The sequence below is a fragment of the Trichosurus vulpecula genome, chromosome 4 (genome assembly GCF_011100635.1).
Source record: "Trichosurus vulpecula isolate mTriVul1 chromosome 4, mTriVul1.pri, whole genome shotgun sequence".
Classification (NCBI taxonomy): domain Eukaryota; kingdom Metazoa; phylum Chordata; class Mammalia; order Diprotodontia; family Phalangeridae; genus Trichosurus; species Trichosurus vulpecula.
Window position 1 is genome coordinate 169,566,379 of NC_050576.1, and position 20,953 is coordinate 169,587,331.

Genomic DNA, 20,953 nt, shown 5'->3' on the forward strand with positions numbered 1-20,953 from the left:
TTTCTAAGATAAAGTAACAAATATTATGACTGACTTATTTTTAGTAATTACATTTCCAGTCACCTTAATGTACCCAAGTAGGATTCAGGAGGCTGAATGTGATCTTAAAAAATTAAAAGCAATACTATATCAATTATTACCAATAATAGCCAGTCCTATATCAATCAGTACCTAACCAATGTAGAAAACCTCTTAATGATATACAGTACTAATGTTTTTTAATATCAAATTCCTCTACAATCCTTTCAGTTTTGTTTAAAGCCCTGAAAGAGTATGTACTGACTCCTCATAATTATAGCATGAATCTTCAGAATGCAGTATAAACCAAATAAGGGAAAAACCAAAGGTCCATCAAGTATTAAAAAATTTTTATTGTTAAGAAATAGCTAAGTGGCCCCAGAATTGTTGGCCTGATTTCATCACTCATTTTCAATAAGAAAGCATACAGTACATAGTGGTTTTAAGGAGCCCTAGGTTTACAGAATTATGAAAAATACAAAGCAAGCTGTGATAAGGGCTTAGTAAAAGCTGAAAAGTAAATGTGGGGAACATGTAATATTTCTTAATACTGGTATGATGGCCATAGCAGCTTTACAAATATATGTATTTGCATATACTTATATAGTTATCAGATGCCTATAGAACCTTCCCTCTGAATACCTATTAAAGAACCTTTTCAATTTTTTGGTAACCAAAGAGGTACAACAGTATTCATCCTTTGTGAATTATCAAGTTATTTGTAAAGTGAACACAGTATATAGTAGAGCTATCGTAAACTCACTTATGCCTTGTAAAACACCATTCTGCTATAATAAATGAACTATTTCCTCCATGAGCATTCCCTTAGTTCTAGAGGTTTACAAGAACAGCCAACAGTTACTGTTTTTTTATAATACATTTCATTTTTGGCATGTGTGTCTTACTCTTGCTTCTGTATTTATCCATTGTGAGTGTTAAGACACTTGCTTGTGTATCTCAAAAATATGATTGTCTAAGAAAGGGCCCAGATTGAATAGACAGCCTCAGAGCTCAGATGGGAATTTCCTAGGGCCATTGTACTTGGACCAAGGCTTGAACATTACTAGCTATTTTGGGAAACTCCCTAAACTAGATTTTTGGCTTAGGAACTTTCCGAGGATCTTCTGTTTGTCTCATATTGACTTTTATCCAGAAAGGTAGTAAGCTTACTGAGGTTTTGTGACCCTGTACTTCCTACCCCTGCTGTCCTTGTCAATTCATTGACTGCTGTCCTCATTCTTAGAGTAACAGATGAGTTTCTTGAACAGCCTCAGACCTGGTTTTATGCTTAATGACAGCTCCCTCTGCTCCATGGCTAGAACTACAGGAGAGAGGACCTTGTGCCCACAACCAGCTTTAGAGCTCATGAAGCCCTTGGGAGGAGACATGGTAGAAGAAGCATAGTACCTATCAGGGCTGTCCATGAAACTTCCCTTTGGCTTCTTGTATACAGAATATGAAAAGTAAGGGGCTGCTAGGGCATGATGGTGAGCTAGAAATGGCTACACAAGATAGTGGAAGAAGTGTGTTCCACCTTTTGAGGTCATCAGGCTCCTATCTCTTACTTGTTTGAATAAAGATATGTAGGGCTGCAGCCCCTATTATATATTTATTTATCGTTTGGCAAATGTAGCAATTACAAATGACTTCTTAAAATGGAATCTAAGTCAGTCACTCAAAATATCCTATCATGAGAAAGGATACGACAGAGATTTAATTAAGTGTGATCATCTAGACAACCAAAGGCAAAAAAACCACAATATCCTATTTGGACATGTTTACTAAATTGAAACAAGTGGGCAATATTTAGATCTATACTTTTTGCTGTGCAGACACACAACGGATGAATTATGGGGTTTTGAAATCCTTAAAAATGACATTTGAGCATATCTATTTAATATTTTATCTTCAAACATGATCCATCATTGACACAAATTTTATTCATCAAAGCTGTTTGTAGAAAGTAATGGAGCTTGGGAAGGGCTCTTTGGGTGAGCCAGCTGTGGAAATTAAAACAAAGTGCCAATTAGAATTTGATTTATGCTGCTAGATAAAACAGTACAATGGGCTAAAGGAAGGAAGAGAGAGTGTCCAAAAGTGTATCCAACTGGCATTAGCAGAGTTCACTCATGTTCAGCAGGTTTTAAGATCAACAAGGGGATTTTTGAGAACTCGAGAAGTCACAGGATTTAGAGCTAGACAGGGTCTTAGAGATTAAGTCCAAACCCCACCATTTTACAGATCGAGTAACTGGGACCCAGATAGGGGAAATAACTTGGCCAAGGTCAAACAGCCAGAAAAACTAGCATTCTAGGTGAGGTTCTGCCTCCAAAACCTTTCTACTGCACCATGCTGTATCACAATCTGCTGCTGCATTCCTAATGATTAAATGGCTAAAAGATAAACTTTTAAAATCTTATTTAACTGATCCCATCTGAAAAAGTCATCATATAATAAGATCTTAGCTTCAAAACGTCTTCTTTCATCAGTGTTTGCTTATTATGTAGCTGATTGAACTCTTATGACTGGAACAAGTGATTTTGAGTAATCTTAGGTGAAAGAGATAGGATCTCTATCATATGTATCTAATAAAAAGAAAATAGTCCTTTGGGGAAAAGAGCTACTATGATTCACTTCTAAGACCACGTTCGTGGATAATTTCTAGAGAACGAGGATTGTTTTAAGAGACTAAGGGAAGATGATTTATCTCTGGGATATCTCTGGACTCATCTCTACTACTGTTTTCTCTAAAACCAATTTGTTTTGTTTGGATTAAGACTGTCATAGGTACAAGTATGTCCTAAAAGTCTCAGTGCAGTTTTAAGTTTTAAGCTACTAAACTTTACAAGTGCATTAAGACTTTTAGGATGCTCTGTATTTGCACAAACATTTATGTATCATTTGTATCTTACTTGCATGATTTGTTCCATTCTCTAACCTTCCCTAAGCCTTCTTGGGTGAAAATGATCTCTTCATCATCAGATTTCTTACAGCATTCTTCTCTCAGCCTCCTTCACACTTTTCAGTCTCCATTGTATCAAAACTGCCTATGGGAATTATTTTATACACATTTTGTATTTTATTTTCTATCTACATGTAAGTTCCTCGAAGGCAGAGATCTGTTTAGTGTTTTTTGTCTTTTTATTGCCCATGCCTAGGTAGATAATAGGCATTTAATAAATACTGGTTGAAGTTATTTGTCCTCTCTCCCTCCTACCTTAGGAGCCTCTGGGTGGTTCAGTGCATTGACTTCAGGGCCTGGAGTCAAGAAGACTCATCTTCCTGAGACCAAATCTGGCCTCAGACAGCTGTATAACTAGCTGTATAACCTGTTTGCCTCAGCTTCCTCATTTGTAAAATCATTTGGAGAAGGCAATGGCAAACCACTCCAGTATCTTTGCTAAGAAAATCCCAATGTGGTCACAAAGAGTCAGAAACGACTAAACAACAACAACCACCCCCCTTTATACTGTAAGGTCCTTAAGAGCAAGGCCCAGGTCCTTATGCTCTCTGTGTCCCTAAAACCTAGTAGAATGTCTTACACCTAATAACAGTCAGTCAACCCACAAGCATTTATTAAGTGCTTACTATGTGAGAGGCATGTTGCGAAGTGCTGGGGAGATTTTTATTGTGTGTTTTTTTTTTGGCAGGGCAATTGGGGTTAAGTGACTTGCCCCAGGTCACACAGCTAGTACATGTGTCAAGTGTCTGAGGCTGGATTTGAACTCAGATCCTCCTGACTCCAGGGCCGGTGCTCTACTCACTTCACCACCTAGCTGCCCCCGAGGTTTTTAAAAAAGGAAAAAACAGTTGTTACCCTCAAGGACCTTACTTTCTAATAGAGTAGACAATATATACATAACTAACAGCTATTAAGTGTCAGAGGCAGGAACAGAAATTAGACCTTCTTGACTCGAAGTCCAGCACTCACAGTAGGCACATCATGAGCATTTGCTGAAATGAATGTTTAAATTGTTTTATTCCTACTCTCCTGAACTTCTTTCTTTCTTCCTTCCTTCCTTTCTTTCATCTTTCCTTCCTTCCTCCCTCCCTCCCTCCCTTTCTTTCTTTCTTTCTTTCTTTCTTTCTTTCTTTCTTTCTTTCTTTCTTTCTCTTTCTCTCTCTCTCTCGCTTTCTTTCTTTCTTCCCTCCTTCCTCCCTTCCTTTCTTTTTTTCTTTCTTTTTTTGGGGGGGAGGGGTTGTTTTATTCAATAGGTATTTCCTGAGTATTTATTGTGTACCTCCTTTTTACTGACCATCTGAAGACATGAAAGTCCTACACAGGGGACTAGAGGTTGGCAAAGGCACTGTTTGGAAAATACTTAATGGATTATAAATCTAAGGAAATGAGTTTAACAGAAAAGGGAAAGGAATGAACATTTCCAAAAGCTTGCCTGAAACTTTTGCCGCAAGGCCCTGGTCATTATTGGGGTCAACCCTGTTCCAGTTTCCATATTTTCTTTATTGGTAAGAGGGGTACCTCCTGGGCTCCTAGAAAGGAAAGGTATTGAAAGCATTAAAGGCTATTTTTTTAACCAGCTTTTCATATGTATTTAAAAAGCACAAAGAAATCATGAAGTGTATTACCTATCTATGTTGACTTTCCTAAGATGTCTCCTCAGATCCATCTGGCCTTTTCTGGGAGTGCTGATAAAATAAAGTCTTAGTGATTAGTGTCTAGTAAGTTGTGTCCTCTTTTCTAGAGAAAAAAAATTTTTTACCCCACCCTTTGTAGAACAACTTTTTCAAAAGTGTGGTGCTTTTTGTTACATTAAAAAGTGACAATTTGCTAGGCAAACTGGAAAGCAGTATGGCAGAAATTAGGCTTAGACCAGGGCTGTCCAAAATGCAACCTGAAGTGAGATTTACATAAATTTACATAAATACTTTAGTAAATGAAGCCGAACTACCACAGAGCTCTACTAAAATGGCAAATCAAAGTATATTGTCTGTTGTTTCAATAAAAACCCAAGATTGGACAGTCTTGGCTTAGACCAACACCTTACACCACAACATCACAATACATTCTAACTGGATATATGACCTTAATATTAAAGGTCATACTATAAAAAATTTAGAAGAGAAACAGGTCACATATATATACTTCTTACAACTATGGGTAAGGACATATTCTTAACCAAACAAGAGATAGAGGCAATTACAAGAGATAAAATATTTAACTTTGATGCCTTGAAACTGAAAAGCATCTGCACAGACAATATTAATGCATATAGGATAAAAAGGTCAAGTGGGGAAAATTTTTGTATACAATTTCTTTGATAAGGGTTTGGTATCTAAAATATGTAAACAATTAATAAACATATATGACTAATAGCCATTTACCAATAGATAAATGGTCAAAGGATATAAACGGAGAGTTCTCAAAAGAACTACAAAATATTCACAACTACATGAAGCAAATATTCCAAATCACTAATAACAAAAAAATGCAAATCAAAACAACCCTAAGATTTCACCACACACTCTACAAATTGGCAAAAATGGCAAACTGGCAAAAATTGGCAAAAAAAATGGCAACAGTCAATGTTGGAGGGGTTGTGCAATGACAGGCATACTAATACATTGCTGGTGGAGTTGTGAAGTAGTACAACCATTTTGGAAAGCAATTTGGATAAGCAAATAAATTGACTAAAATGTCCACATCCTTTGAACCAGAGATTCCATTACTGGGCTTATATCCCAAAGAATCCATTGATGAGAAAAAAAATTACAGTATAAAATTACCCAGGTCCTTACATTATCACATTTGTCATGTGAGTTGATGGAAATCTGGACTGAGGTTTCAGGGAGATACTCTGAAGATCAGAGACTGTAATCAGTGGCTTTCTTTCCTTCAGTGATGACAGAATCTTTAAATATAAAAGGAAAAATTATCATCAACATTTTGAAAGATAATTTTGCTAATTTTAAATATATCAAAACAAAATTGTTATCGCAGGTCTATTTTGTGTGGGGTGCATTAATTACCCCACTAATCAGTTTGAATGTAGAGCAGTGCATCTTTAGGCATTCCAGCACAATCGATCTAATGCTTAGTGGATAAAACTGTATTTTAAGTTACCATAGCAACTAAATAGTTTCTACGAAGAGATTCAGACTACTGAGATTAAACACAAAATACTTTTCCCTTTATGCCCTCAATGAATAAGGAAAGGTTGGTTGATTTTTAATCCAGTGATAGCTAGATTGAGAGCAGAAACTCTGTGTGTGTGTGTGTGTGTGTGTGTATGTTGACAGGGAAGGGACAGTGAGTGTGGTCACGGCTACTTTACCGTACTCCTACTAGTAGAACTCTGTGTCTTCTTTAACTTCACAGTGAGCAGATCTTTAACAGTTATATGCATGGGCACATCTTGTTTTAATGGTGCAGCCTAAAAACACAAGGAAAGGTCTGATTTGCCAAACATAAGTAGAAGCCATACGCAGCTGGTTTTTTAGGTCTGTGTTACATCTCAGCAGCAAGATGGAAGCAGGAGTTCGTGTTTATTCTGAGAGTTTTTTCAAAAGTAGCTGCTTGACCAAAAATGAGATGTTCACTTGACTTGGTGCCGAAGTGAATGATAATATGGCATTTGAAAAGATACTGATCTGATTCCAAGGCTCCAGTGGTAGCTGGAATGCACAGGACAACATTTCCTTAGCAGCCACAAGAACAAAAGTAGCTGGAGGCTAGAACCATCACTCTGATATTCCAATTAAATTTGAGATTTTGCCTTGAAACTGCCTGTATTGTCTCTACAGGACACTGTGTCACAACAACGACAGGTAAGAAGATGTACATCTAGGGCACATACAATCTGATGTCCTACATTTGACCCAGAGAAGCAACTGAAGTCACAGTAAACCAAGAATGTTTGCAATTAGGAAGCAGCAGATTGAATAGGGATCGTTGAGCAGTGGTGAGAAAAAGAGAGACACAAATACACAGAAAGAGAGAGAGAAAGAGGAAAAGGGAGGGGATAGGAAGGAGTGGAAGATAGGGGAGAGGGAGAGAGAGGGAGGGGAAGATGAGGAGAGATGGAAAGAGTGAGAGAAAGAAGACGGAGAGAGAGACAAAGAGAGGGAGAAAGAGGGAGAAAGGTGAGGAGAAAGATACAGAGGTAGGGGAGAAAGAAGGGAAGGAAAGGGAGATACAGAAAGGGAGAGGGAGGAGAGAGAGACAGAAAGGGAAGAGAGAGGAGAGACAGAAAGAGGGAGGAGAATGGGAAAGGGATAGAGACAAAGAGAAAGATATGGGATAAGGAGAGTGAATCAGAGTCAGAAAGAGGGAGAGGGCAAGAGAGACAAAGAAAAGGGGGGAAGGAGAAGGAGAGAGGTGGAAAGGGAGGGAGAGAAATATACAGAGAGGAGAGAGACAGAGAAGGAGAAGGGGAGAGGGAGAAAGAGACACAGATACAGAGAGGAGGGAAGAAAGAGAGGAAGATAAGGGCATGGGAAAGGGAGAAATAGAGAGGAAGGGAAAGAGACAGTGAGAAGGAGACAGAGAGAGGGACAAGAGGAAAGGGGCGAGGGGAAAAGAGAGAGAGAAAAGAAGAAAGACAGAGAAGCAAAGAGAGAGGGGGAAAGAGATAGAGAGAAAGGAGAGGGGAGACAGAAACAGAGATGGATAAGGGGGGAGAAAGAGAGATAGAGAGAGAGATAGAAGGAGAAGGGGGAGGGAGGAAAGGAAGGAAAACATCAAGGAATCAAGGAAATTCTATTTCAGTCCCATAATACAGACACGTAATTAGAAAATAAAGAGTGGAAAGAAGAAGTACCCTGGAACATAAGCCAGCAGAAAAATATTTTCTGTCTTTGTAGGCTTTGCTGTATCTTCCCCCACTGTTTTCTTATACAAGAAGCTGGGAAGCCCCAAATAAGTCATGCTTTGTTTCAGAAGGGTTTTGAATTCAGAATGAATTTTCCTAAGGAATCAAAATCTCAAATGATGCCTCGGTTCCAAGGCTATCAACCCCAAACCATTTAACCCACAATGTGCTAGATTATAGAAGTAGCAGAATTAACATCAAGGTCATCACTGGGCAAAACTTTAAAAGGGTATTTCCAATCAAAGAATCATAGACTTAGAGCTGCAAGGGACCTTAGAGACTATCCAGTCCAATCTCCTCATTTTACAAATTAGTAAACTGAGGCCAAAGGAGTTAAGTGACTTTCCCACAGTTATACCTATTAGTAATCATCAGAGGTGAGATTTGAACCCAGGCCCTCTGATTGCTGGCTCAGTGTTCTTTCCACTGTGCAAGCACTGTGCTAGGCTTTGTGGGAATCCAAAAATCAGTAGGATACAACCTCTGACCTTAAGGAACTTACATTCTAGCAGATAATACCTTAATCTCTATAGCCCCTAAAAAAGGATTTTCATACAATTTGTTCCTCTCTGTACAGAGTGAGGACTACAGATTTGGAATGTTGTATACACTGCCAAAAAAAAGTGAAGAACAAAAGGAATGTGTCTTATAACTGTTTTTCCTTGTTATGATGGAGAGTTTCATTGGGGGTGAAGAGTATAGTGGAGAATAACAAAAAAATTTTCAGTGTCAACAAAATATTAACACATTTATAAATACTTCTCACATACATTATTTCATTTGATCAATTAGACCCTGAAAGGTAAAGCAGATGTCATCTTTTGATAAATGAGAAAACTGAGGCAGTGAAAGACTAAGTTATTTGTTTTAGGTCACAAATGACAGAACCAGGACCAGAACTTGTTTCTAATCATGAAAATCTGATTTCCAATATAGTAATCATTATACTGTACCACGCAACCTCCGAACATTCTATTTGGCTGGACCATTATGTCACTACAGTGAAGGAGGGTACATCAGATTATCATAGCTTGACAACATTTATCCCTTAACATCCAGGTCTCTTTATTTTCACTCTGTCATTACCTGGCAAAGGTCTGATCTGAATTTGGTTCTTAAGTAGGCTTTTCTCCCGGAGAGAGAATATAGGGACCAACCAATAGAATTATTCCATTCAACTCTGAAGTTCTGTTTCTCCAGGTAGACAAATAAATTGGCATTTTGCTGTATAAGGGCAAGAAACATGTGGATCAAACCTTTAAGATGTGATCACCTCTAAACAGATGTTGAAAAAAATCAAGTTTCTGAATCTAAAAAGCTAGAGAACCTTGAGCCAGGAGTAAGCTCCCCCCAAAAGGCTATGTCCTTTGTGAGCCAGGCCAAAACAGCTAGCATGAATCACACCAGTAACCACTGCTGGGAAAAAAAGAAATCAGTGTCATGGCCTCATACCTGAAGTGTTTTTGTGCTGTTGGCTTTTTTGAGCAACAAAGATGCTGAGTGGACTGGAAGAGGCAAAGGTAGTGGGGGTGGTAGGGGTGGCGGAGGGGGTGGAGGGGGTGGAGGAGGAGGAGGAGGAAGGAGAACCGTAGGTCGCAGTGTCACGGGTGGGAGTATGGATGCTGATTCTCCAATAGTGGTTTGAGCTTGAGCAAGGTCCTCTGGAAGTTCAGTTCTCAAGAGAAATGTTTTATGGCAGTCCTGGCAAGAAGAATGCTCTGAGCCAGGGGTCTGTGAGACATGAAAGAAAAAGAGATTATATTTAATAATAATAACAATACCTAGAATTAACATAGCATTTATGATATGCCAGGCACTGTGCAAAGTGCTTTATAAATATTATCTCATTCGATTTAGCAAGTGAATGGCAGATTGGCCTAGTTAGAGGCTTTGATTAAAGTTTTAAGAATGGCTACCAGCAGACATGGCTTATCTTATTAATTATGGATTTAGTGCTGAGATGGTTAAATGCCCAAGTGAAGCTAATAACTTAACTATATCTAATAAAATTTTAACCAGGATGGGTGGGACAAAGTACACAAAGAGCCAGGGGATGATTTCAAAGAGATGTCATGTAGCTCATTGTTAGAGAACCAGAGAACATTAGAGCAGAAAGGGAAGCCTAGATATCATCTGGTCCCACCCCCTCATTTTAGAGATGTGCTATTTTCAGTTCCAGTTAAAAATTCTGGGAACTGTGGTAGAACAGCAGAGGCTTCCTTCAGGTCAGTGAGTACAAATTATTTGTTTGTCAGACAGACATTGAGACTAGGACTGTCTCAGACTGGGGCCTGGGGTCCAGAGGCAACCCTAGAGATAGACCATACCACCCTCCAGAACTCCCTCCTTTTCCTGCAATTTGTTCATGCATGAAATCAAGTTAAAATGAAAATCAAGGGCAGGCTTGAGGGGAAAAATGTCACAAAAGAACATTTTTAAGAGTGTGTGAAAACAGTGGTCCCAGTACGCAGAAAATATCCATAGCAACACTTTTTGTGAGATACAATTGTAAGGAGAGTTATCACCATCAATTGGGGAATGGCTAAACAAATTGTAGAATATGAATGAAATAGAACATTATTATCCTGTAAGTGTTGTTCAACATGAAGAATTCAGAAAAACTGAGGAAGCTGTATGAACTAGTACAAAGAAAAATGAGCGGGACCAGGAGAACACTTTACATGTAAAGGCAAATAATATCAAAAGGCTTCAGAACTCTCATCAATGCAGTGACTGATGGTAAAACACATTTCCTCAAACACAGTAGGCACTTAATAAATATTTGAAGTTGTTGGCTGACTAAGGTTAGTCACACCTCCTCCCTTTCAGCAGGAGAGCTTAATGTTACCTGCCTGGAAATAGATTACGGATGGACTGATGGTCCAACTGCCTCACTGAGTCACTGCCCAGTCATTAGCCAAAGTCATTACCCAAAGCTATGACTGGGAAATTATAGAAGGATAGAAACTGATTTGTGAGACTTAAGAACTTGGATCAATGCCATGGCCAACCATGATTCTAGGGGACTGAAGAAAAAGGATATAACCCACCTCCTGACAGAGAAAGGATGGCCTAAATATGCAGTAGATACATTTTGGGGCATTGCCAAAATGGGACTTTGTATTGTTTGACTGTACATATTAGTTACAAGGGGTCTATTTTGTTTTTCTTTTTTCTTCCAATGGTGGGGAGGGGTGGTAGGGAAAAAAAATAAATGTTTGATAAATGAAAAAAAAAAAGATGGGAATTGAACTAGATTACTTATTCTGAATATAGTATCTTCTGAGAGTATAGTTATGTTCCATTACCTAAAATCTGAAAGGGACAATAGCTCTAATTCTGCAAACGACAGGCAGAAATTTTGTCTTAGATATATGTCTTGTTACTGACCTTCAGTGCTTCCTGGAGCTTGTAGAATTCATTTTCCAGCCTGTCAACCTGCTGTCTGATCAGGCTGAGTTCCCGGAAGTAGATACGGGATGGAAATAGGCGGTCTTTCAATATCTCTAAATTCTAAAACTCAGAAAGAAACAAGCCTGAATCCTAGGGGCATGAAGAAGGATGCAGCCAAAAGTAAAACAAGACAATAGCCTGACATACCAAATGTTATCCTACAACTGAAAGCCCCCCAAACTTCACAGTTCACATTGTGATGTCATATGATCAAGATCTCAGAGGGTCATTTGCCTGAATACATACATATAGGGCAAACTAGGAATGAGCCAGTCAAAATCATACCTGTGTAATACTGCTCTGGCAATACCAACAGAAGGACCACACCCTCTTTGCTAAGAACTTCATTAGATTCTTCACATTGGAAAATGTTTTGCTCCAGGCTAATTTTGGATAACTTTGGCCACAACATGTGTTTGTGAGAGAGGCATCTATTATCCTGTAGGGGAAAAAAAAAAAGAAACCCAAAGCTATGCTGCCGGAACTGCCCCCTAAGCTAAGGGAGCCACATCACATAGCATGAGTGCTGGGTGCAGAGTGCCAGCACTGGGCCCTTCCTCTACAGATAAAAAGACAGATACCATTACCTGTACATTGGCAGTGGAATAAACATAGAGGCTATCTAAAGGGAATGGGGGTATGGTGGGGAAGACAAGGGAAAAGAGAGATGTAATTCTTTTTAGAAGGCTCACCCATCCATCCAAAAATTGCCTTTAAGCTGAGAGTGCATATTTTTTCCTGTCTCGTAGATGTCAGTTTTATTAGCTCTCTCTATCCAGGCCCCCCCCCCCCCCAAAGTGGTTTATCCAATCCCATTGACTAGTACAGTTAGACAGAAAGCCCTGAACTTTGACCAGTTTCCTAAGTAAAACAAAATTCTAACTAAATACCCACAATTTCCTCTGCCCTGCACCAGGGCTTACCTTGCAGGTGGAGGTAGAGTTGAAGATGAAGAAGGAGAAGAATGAGGGAAAGGAGGAAGAAGAGATGGAATAGGATCAGAGGAACTAGCTTTTCTTTTTTTGATGAACATTTTGCTTCTAGCTCTCAACTTCCTTCTTCTTCGGTATTTGTGCTTGGTCATTTTTTCTGTGGAGAAACTGTCGACAGAGATTTAAACTCTTGGTTAGTGGGGAAAGGAAGGAGAAGGAGGAAAGTCCTGGCTTTTTTGGTCTCTAATCTTGCTTATGTAGCTTTTATTTACTTCTCCAAGTGGATTTCACTCCTCTGACTTCTGCCCATTGTGCCTTTACGTCCAGAAGGACTTTTGTCTTTCATGCCCAGAATTCCCACACTAGGTCTCCTCGGTCAATCTTGACTGCTGATTGCTTCAGTTGTTCACCACATCCAGGCCTGGCTCTAGCCACGTTTCCCTTTAGTCCCTGGACTTAAAACTACCTGGATGATCTGTGCACCATATTCTCTCTTTCTAGGTCTGGAACCATAATCAAACCAATTTTGTCATTGCTTCAGGAAAGAGTGTGTCAATCTGTTCCGTTATAGCTCTGCTCAACAGCTTTGAAACTTTCCAAACTAAAATATCCTTCTGGGTCAACTCTACTCTATATGTGCAGCCTCCCTCTATTAGAATGTAAGGTCCTTGAGGGCAGGGAAGGTCACAGTTTTTGTATTTGTATCCCAAATGCATTTATGTTGTTGTTGTTGTTCAGTCGTGTCTGACTCTTCATGACCCTGTTTGGGGTTTCTTGGCAAAGATATTGAAGTGGTTTACCACTTCCTTCTCCAGCTCATTCTACAGATGAGGAAACCGAGGCAAACAAGGTTAAGTGACTTGCCCAGGGTCATATAGCTAGGAAGTATGTGAGGCCAGATTTGAACTCAGGAAGATAAGTCTTCCTGAATCGAGGCCAAACACTCTATCCACTCTGCCACCTAGCTGCACTTAAAGTACTTAACAAATCCTTATTTATTCAAGACTATCTTTTCCATAAACTGAAGAAAATGACAACACTTGTGTTATGGTCCATGTGCAGAGAAAGGCTTATTGATTGCATGGTTATTGATCACTACTTTGTAAGTTATAATTCTAATTTGGAACTGTGCAAAGAATTGAATCAAACCAGATCCAAGACCTGGTGTCTTTCCAAAGTTTTAAATAAATTTATTTTAAAATATCATTTTAAAAACAACGTGCTTCTTAGAAAACTCGTGCTTTGAAACTCAGGGAACTTACTCAAGAAATTTAAACTTACTACTGCAAAAGTACTCTTCAAGGACTGCTAGTTAGAATAATAGCTTGAGTAGGTACTTGGAATCAGAATAGACCTGAGTGCAAATCCTACCTCAGACACATGGTGGACAAGTCACTTACTCTCTCTCAGTCTCAGTTTTCTCGATTATAAAATGAGGATAATAAAGCATCTACCTCACAGGGTTGTTGTGACGATCAAATGAGATAAGATATATAAAAGGCACTACCAACCTACATAAATGCTAGCTGTTGTGATCTTAAGCTCCCAAAGAGTTTTGCTGGGTTTTGTCACAAGTACTTTGGAAACTCTAGAGTGTTGTTTTGTTATTATTAACTACTTAACTTCTAATAACTGGGCAAACCTAAGATGAGGAGAGAAGTCACTTGGGTTTATGAGCAAGTAAGTGAGTAGCAGAACTAGAAATAACCTTGTCCATCCCCTCCTTTTCTGACCAAAACCCTGGACTCCTTCCCTCCACACTTGTGTTTGAATTGGAACAACCTGCTGTTAGACTACATACTTTCATTCTGCCTTTGTTTATTGGGGGACTCCAGGCACTTGGTATGCACCTCTACACTTGGTTCTCCTTTCAGCTGTCTTCTGGCTCACACAGCTCTCTGCCAGGGTTGGGAAACCAGGGAGGGGGCAAGTGCCAAAGGCAGCAATGTGGCAGTGAAGTGGGGTTAGGTGGGGTGGGCACCAACAGCTATTACTGGGTGGGGGTGTGGAGAAAGAGGGAGGCCTGCTTATCAGCATTTTGCTAGGCAACAGAGGGTCAGGCTTAAAATAGTAAATGACCCACCCTGGTTTATTCTTGGAGCCCTGGAAGATGTACAGGAAAGTGGTATTTGAATTTATTCCCATCTTCAAGGCACAGAGTAAAACTTAAAGCTTGGAGGTGATTATGAATACCCTTTGGGAGGTTTTAAGTACAAGAACAGATGTGACAATTTCCCACCTTCCCTCTCCCAACCAGCACATAAACTCTTTTTGTCCTGGAGTAGTATTTCCTCTTTTTGTTCAGGGTTTTGTTGTTATTGTTCATTTTTAAAGGATCTTTTTAGGAAAGAGATACAAATATATACATATATACATACATATATATACATATACATATATACATACATATATACATATATATATATATATATATATCATTCTAGCTGGTTAAGTTTTCTTAAGAGAAACATACTGTGTCAGAGCTACCCACCCTGATTTGCCCAGGCAGCATTATTTAGTGGCCTGTGTTGGAATCCCTACAGGGTTTACACTGAATAAGGGTCATGGGGGAGGGTGACTAGTGTTGGTCAGGGTGGTGGAGGTGATTTTAAGATGGAAAGACCTATAGTAATTTAAATGAAGTTGGCTATTATCTTCTTTTTTATTCCTTAGAATCATAGATTTAGAGTTGGAAAGGACCAAAGAGGTGGAATAGACAACTCCCCTCCCCCCATTTTACAGAGGGGCAGAGAGCAGAGGGGTTAAGGGAATTGCCAAATTGCCAAAAATTCAGCAGGTAAAGTAGTAGCAGAGCCCTCTTCCATGGTTCTAAATCCAGGGCTCTTTTTACCAAAATATGATGCATGCTATCCTTTGTAGCTATATTAATTCTTTTGTGAGTTGTGATTTTTAAATTTTTTTCCTAATGAAGGTCTGCCTACTCTCCCTCCCACTACATTCCCCCATCCCTGCTGAGAAAGCAAGAAAAAACTAAAATCCCCTGTTACAAACATGTAGTGAAGCAAAACAAATTCCCTCACTGGGCTCTGTCCCAAAAAATGTCTCACTCTGCATTCTGAGCCCATCACCTTTCCATTAGGAGGTAAGTAGGCTACTTTATCATGAGTCCTCTGAATCCTAGTTGGTCATTGTGTTGACCAGAATTCCTAAGAAAGCTTTCAGAGTTGATTCTCCATAACAATGTTGTTATCACATAAATTGTTCTGGAGAAGCTCTATTTTTTATTACCTTACAAATATCAAAAGGCAGTGGTGACATAGAAAGTAGGCCAGCAAGAACAAAGGTCCAAGGCCTACCACCAACACTGTGTGATCCAGGGCTTTCAGTGCCCCCAGGTAACTCTCTAAGACTAGAAAAGCAGAGCCGGTGCCTATCTTTCCTGATGGAGGGAATTTCCTTCATGGGATTTCCCTAAGCCAGGGATGGAGGAACCTGTACCTAAGCCAATGAAATCCTAGAAAGGGGAAAGGGGAGGAAGATGTTTCAAGTGATTTGCAACAGAGTAGTCTATAAGATACTGTTTCCTTTTCCATACGGTAAGCCTATATCAAATCGCTTGCCTTCTCAAGGAGAGGCAAGGGGATGGGGGAGAATTTGGAGCTCAAAATTTAAAAAAACCCACAAATGTTGAAAATATTTTTACATGTAATTGGGAAAAAATAAAATATTAAATCATTTTCATACAGTAGAATGTAAGTCACTTGAGGACAGGGACTATTTCACTTTTGTATTTGTATCCTCAAGACTTAGCACAGTACCTAACTCAGCACAGGTGCTGATTGTCATTTGCCTATAACGAAAACATGGCTGTATACCTTCATCACTCTATCTGAATATATGGCATTCATAGTTTGTGAATTACAAAGTACTTTTTGTTCATGTTTCTGAAAGAAGGCATTTGGAAGCTGTTTAAACTCACCTTACTTTTATGATCTCCCTGGGTACATATGGGGAATTGGGAGAGAGTTTTCAGATGTAGGATGAAATCATTTGAGAACTAAAAGAGATCATCTAATCCCAGGTTTCTTAACTTTTTTGTGACATGGACTCCTTTCTTTTGGTAGGCTGGTGAATCCTATGGACCCCTTCTCAGAATAATGTTTTTAAATGCGTAGAGATTATAAATGAAAACAATTATATCAAAATACTGTTATCAAATACATACATACATACACACACACAGATACATAATTCATAGATCCCAGGTTAAGAACCAAGCCCTTTATTTTATATATAAGAACACTGAGAGATAGAGTGGTTAAGTGACTTGCCCAAAGTCCATGGCTAAGTAGTGGCAGAACCTATATTAGAAAGAAAGTCTGGTTTTCTTCCGGTCAAAACACTGTAACCTTTTTCTCAGGATAGAAAGCATTATCCCACTTGAAAAAAAAAAAAACTATAGTTATGGGGAACAGGGCCACCAGCCCTGGAATTAGGACCTGAGTTCAAATGTGACCTCAGGCACTTACCAGCTATGTGACCCTGGGCATGTCACTTAATCCTGACTGCTACCCCCCAAAATTATATTTATTAGTAATTATAGTATTATTAGTTATTAGTAATAAAGATAAGAATAGAACCTGTAATTTCATTGGCATAGGGGGATCACTTAGCTGTTGGGGGGGCAGGGTCTAGGAGGTGGTCACCAGGCTGCCTGAGGAGATGGGAAATTGTACAGGTCAAAGCTTCCATGCTGATTAGTAACAGAATGTGGCCTCTGCATTTCTATCCTGGGTGAGATAGGGAGACTAAGTCTCAAAAACAAACCCAGCTACTCTATTATGTCCTTAGCATAACGAGGAATTTTGCAGAGTAACCCTCATACTCAAGGAGCATATTTTCCCAGAAGCATTAAACATTTACAATTGCCATCTTTTCTAAAATCATTTCATGAACCCATGACAGACATGAATCCTACTCATGGGTCAGGTGGGATCCAAATCACTAACCTGGGACAAAAACTCATTGTTTCATGACTCTCAAGAGTACTTTTTCCTCCCATAAAACATTACACAGTGAATTATGAATGTCTTTTATTTTGGATTATTTCTGATGCTACAATGCAATTATTTAAACCAGAAACCATACCAGTTAAAGGAATATATATTGTGATCTAGGAGGACAGGGAAAGGTCGGCAATTTTTATAAATCCTCAGTGCAACTTCCTAACAAAAGGTCTATATAATTCGATAGTGAGGCTCATTCTGTAGGTTAGAGGTAACCATTGCTTTGGCCTGCTAGCTGTTCCCTGTACCTGACATTCCATCTCCCACCTATATTCCTCTGCAAAATGGTCCTCCCCATTTGGGACATACCCCTTTGTTACCTCTCCTTCACAGAATGTCTAATGTTCTTCAAAACACAGGTTAGATGTTACTTCCCACCTAAGGATGTGGTATGGAGGATGATCCAACCAAGGAGACCCAGTGGTGGTCAGACAGACAAGAAGCAAATCAGGAGAGAGGAATGTAACGAAACCCAGAGGAGAGAGAATACAGCAAGAGACAGTAGCCAGCAGTGTCAAATGCAGCAGATAGGTTGGGAAGGATTCAGGCTAAGGAAAGACCATCAGAATGAGCAATTAAGATAACACTAGTAACTTCGAAGAGAGCTGTTTCAGTTGAGTGATGAGGCTGAAAGCCAAGATTGTAAAAGATTGCAAAAGGTTGAAGAGTGAGAAGAGAGGAAGTGGAGGCAGGGAGGACAGTCAACTTTTTTTGAGAAGTTTGGTCAAGAAAGGGAGGAGAGGTATAGGATGATTGCTTTAGGGGATGGTAATAAGATCTAATAAAGGCAGCTAGGTACTGTAGTGGATAGAGTGGCTGGAGTCAGGAAGACCTGAGTTCAAATCCAGCCTCAGATACTTACTAGCTATGTGACTGGGCAAGTCACTTAACCCTGTTTGCTTCAGTTTCCTCATCTGTAAAATGAGCTGGAGAAGGAAATGGCAAACCACACTAGTATTTCTGACAAGAAAATCCCAAACAGGGTCACAAAGAGTTAGACACAACTGAAACGACTTGAACAAGGTTGTTTAAAGATGGGAAAGTATGTTTGAGGGCGATACTGAGGGAGTCAGTTGATAGAGAGAAGTTGGAGAGAGGATGGTTGAGGATGTAATCTGCTGGAAAAGATGGCAGGGGATGAGATCAAATGCACAAGTAGAGGGGTTGACCTAGTCAAGGAAAAGAGTTACCTCTTTGGTATAGAGGCCAAAAGGAAGAGAAAGTGAGAGATGTCAAGGAAATTTGAAATTAAGAGAATGAGAAAAGGAGCTAAAGTCAAATAGTCTCAATTTTTTTTTTTTCAGTAAAGAGGCAAGGTCCTTAGTTGAAAGGAAGGAGGAAAAGGCCTGGGGGCTTGGAGAGGGAAGTGGTTTAGAATAGCTTCTGGGGGAGTGAGATGATGAATCAATTAGAGAGGAATAAAGGGACAACCTAGTTGCACTAAAGGTTCACTTGAGTCTGGATAATTTAAATTTGTAAAGTACTCAGCAAATTTGTGGGACTTTCTCCAGCTTCATTCAGCGACTGTGAATAGGAGCAGTGGAGGTAGAAGATGGGAGGGAGTAATCTAAAGCTGGGGTTAAAATGAGGGCAAAGCATTGAAGAGCAGTGGACAATGTAGAGTTGAAATTTCTAACTACTAGGTTGAGGTTGGAGAGCGAGGAAAGCATGGTCAGAGTAGGGTTCATGGTGTTCTTTCCACCATACCAGAAGGTATCTGGTCTTATCTAAACTTTACATCTCTCCCAGCTTCTAACCTATGTTCTGCAAGCAGTAGGGTCTTAAATGTTTGTAGAATTAAATTAGAAACCTGGGTACCTTCCTTTTTTAAAGGATATGATCTCCTTGAGAAGAAAGCCTTTCGTTTTTGGCTTTGCATCCCTAGCACTTAGCACAGTACCTGGCCCATAGCAGGCAATTAATAAATGCTTGTTGACTGATTGATACTGTGATTTCTTGAGGGTGTTTATTCAAGCTAACTCTACCTAGTACTAAGTCAGAAAGATTGTGATCTGTGACAGTGGAGGAAGTACTCATTCTAACAAATAGTCCAAAGATGACCAAAGAGGTCCATAGAGAGATTTCGGGGGATCTATGAACTTGGAAGGAGAAGAAAAATGCCATCTTTATTTTCTTTAACCACTAACTGAAATTTAGCATTTCCTTCAAATCGAGGTAAGTTTTAGTCTTCACCAGGGTACCAAAGAAGTCCAAGACACAAGATTAAGAACCCACCTCTACCTTAAAGATTGAAATGTTAGATTTTATGCTAGGCACTTCTTTCAAGGTCAAGACAACACAACATGCCTTCAAGAAGCTAACACACTAAGATGGGATAGATAAGACATATAAATAACTATGACAGGTGAAATATAATAAGAGCAAAGGAGAGTCTAAAGTGCTACAAGAAACAGAGATACAGGCGGCAAATCTGTGTATCATACAATATATTTGCAATTATCACTGAGAATCAATATGGTCCCATAGAAGGCCACTCTGGAAATTAGGAATAAATAACAATGACAGGTGAAATGTGATAAAGGCAAAGAAAGAGTCCAAAGTGCTTTAAGAAAGAGAGATACAGGAATCTAATCTGTGTATTATGCAATACATTGCTAATATCACTGAAAGGCAAGTATGGTCAGATAAAAGGTCCCCTTGGAATTAGGAAAACCTAGGCTGAGTCTTATCTCAAACACACATACTGGTTATGCTACTATGGACAAGTCAAAATCACCCAGCCCCCCATGTAATTAAAAGTACAAGTTACAGATTCGCCTTGATGGAAGGAATTTCGGTACCCTAAATGGATGAAATCACAGGTCGGATCCAAACAAAAAAATTTACTAAAACTATTTTTGTTCTGCTACCCACTCCTCCCAAGCTTATCTCATTGCTTATTAAAGTCTCTTTTCACCACTTACCACTAATTTTGTCGTTCAGTTATATTTAATTTAATCTTTTATATCGTGTTGCATTGTTCCCTAACTCACGGGTGTGTCAGTCTTTTCCTTAGCTCCCCCAGTACGCACCGGAGGCACCCAATAGGTGCGCTGTGGACTGAATCGAACAGGATACAGCAAAGTGTACTACACGGGTACTTTATTTTGCCGCGATTGTGCAAAGGGAAACTGAATAATCCCAGATAATTTGTACCATGGACGCACGCGCAGAAAAGTGTTGTCAAAGAAAAAGACAAATCCTCCTATGATGTCTCCAAGTTCTATCTCCCGCAATTCATCCCTCCCTCTCTCTTCCCTCCCACTCAAACTAGCCTCCCTCTGCAAGCAGGGAAAAGACGCAAAGCAGCACCAAGCGCCTCGGTCCTGGGAAAAACAAGGGAAGATCTTCCCGAACTTACTAGTATAAGAGCTCCGGGAGGTAAACAGAGTCTGGGCAATGTCCTCTCCGGCTGCAGCATCTAAGAGAATTCAAAATTAAACCCTTGGCATAGACCGGCCAATCAGAGTCAACATTTCTACTCAATTAACCCTCCGGCTAGGGAAAGAAGAGAAGATATTTCGTGATTGGATAATGCATCCCGACTTCCTGGCCAATCTAAGTAGTGGCGCTTTTTGTACGAATAAGGTTGTAGGGGGGTGTCTCCACTTTCACAAAGCGGCTTATGGAAGTTCTTGTTTGATTGGTTGGCGCTTCTTCCGAGTCTACCACTCAGAAGCTTGATTCTGCTGAA

At 39.6% G+C, this 20,953-nt stretch overlaps 1 protein-coding gene across 1 annotated transcript; it reads right to left on the reverse strand.

Moving 5' to 3' along the window:
- Window positions 1–353: 353 nt before the first annotated feature.
- PRR11 (proline rich 11) lies at window positions 354–20,674 on the reverse strand. The gene is made up of 10 exons (XM_036757861.1): window positions 20,621–20,674; window positions 12,224–12,400; window positions 11,586–11,739; window positions 11,238–11,360; window positions 9,300–9,578; window positions 6,312–6,410; window positions 5,776–5,888; window positions 4,606–4,665; window positions 4,413–4,509; window positions 354–2,018 (listed from the first exon to the last, which is right to left on the reverse strand). The coding sequence occupies exons 2-10, from the start codon at window positions 12,382–12,384 to the stop codon at window positions 1,956–1,958; spliced, it is 1,149 nt and encodes a 382-aa protein (XP_036613756.1). The 5' UTR covers window positions 12,385–12,400; window positions 20,621–20,674; the 3' UTR covers window positions 354–1,955.
- Between the last annotated feature and the right edge of the window lie 279 nt (window positions 20,675–20,953).

Excerpts from the sequence above, each read along its gene's own strand:
- PRR11 (XM_036757861.1), bottom strand. The coding sequence starts at position 12,384 with ATGACCAAGCACAAATACCGAAGAAGAAGGAAGTTGAGAGCTAGAAGC. Across the intron at positions 11,361-11,585 it reads GCCAGAGCAGTATTACACAG|AATTTAGAGATATTGAAAGA; the intron begins GTATGATTTTGA and ends TCTGAGTTTTAG. Across the intron at positions 9,579-11,237 it reads AGCTCCAGGAAGCACTGAAG|ACCCCTGGCTCAGAGCATTC; the intron begins GTCAGTAACAAG and ends CATGTCTCACAG.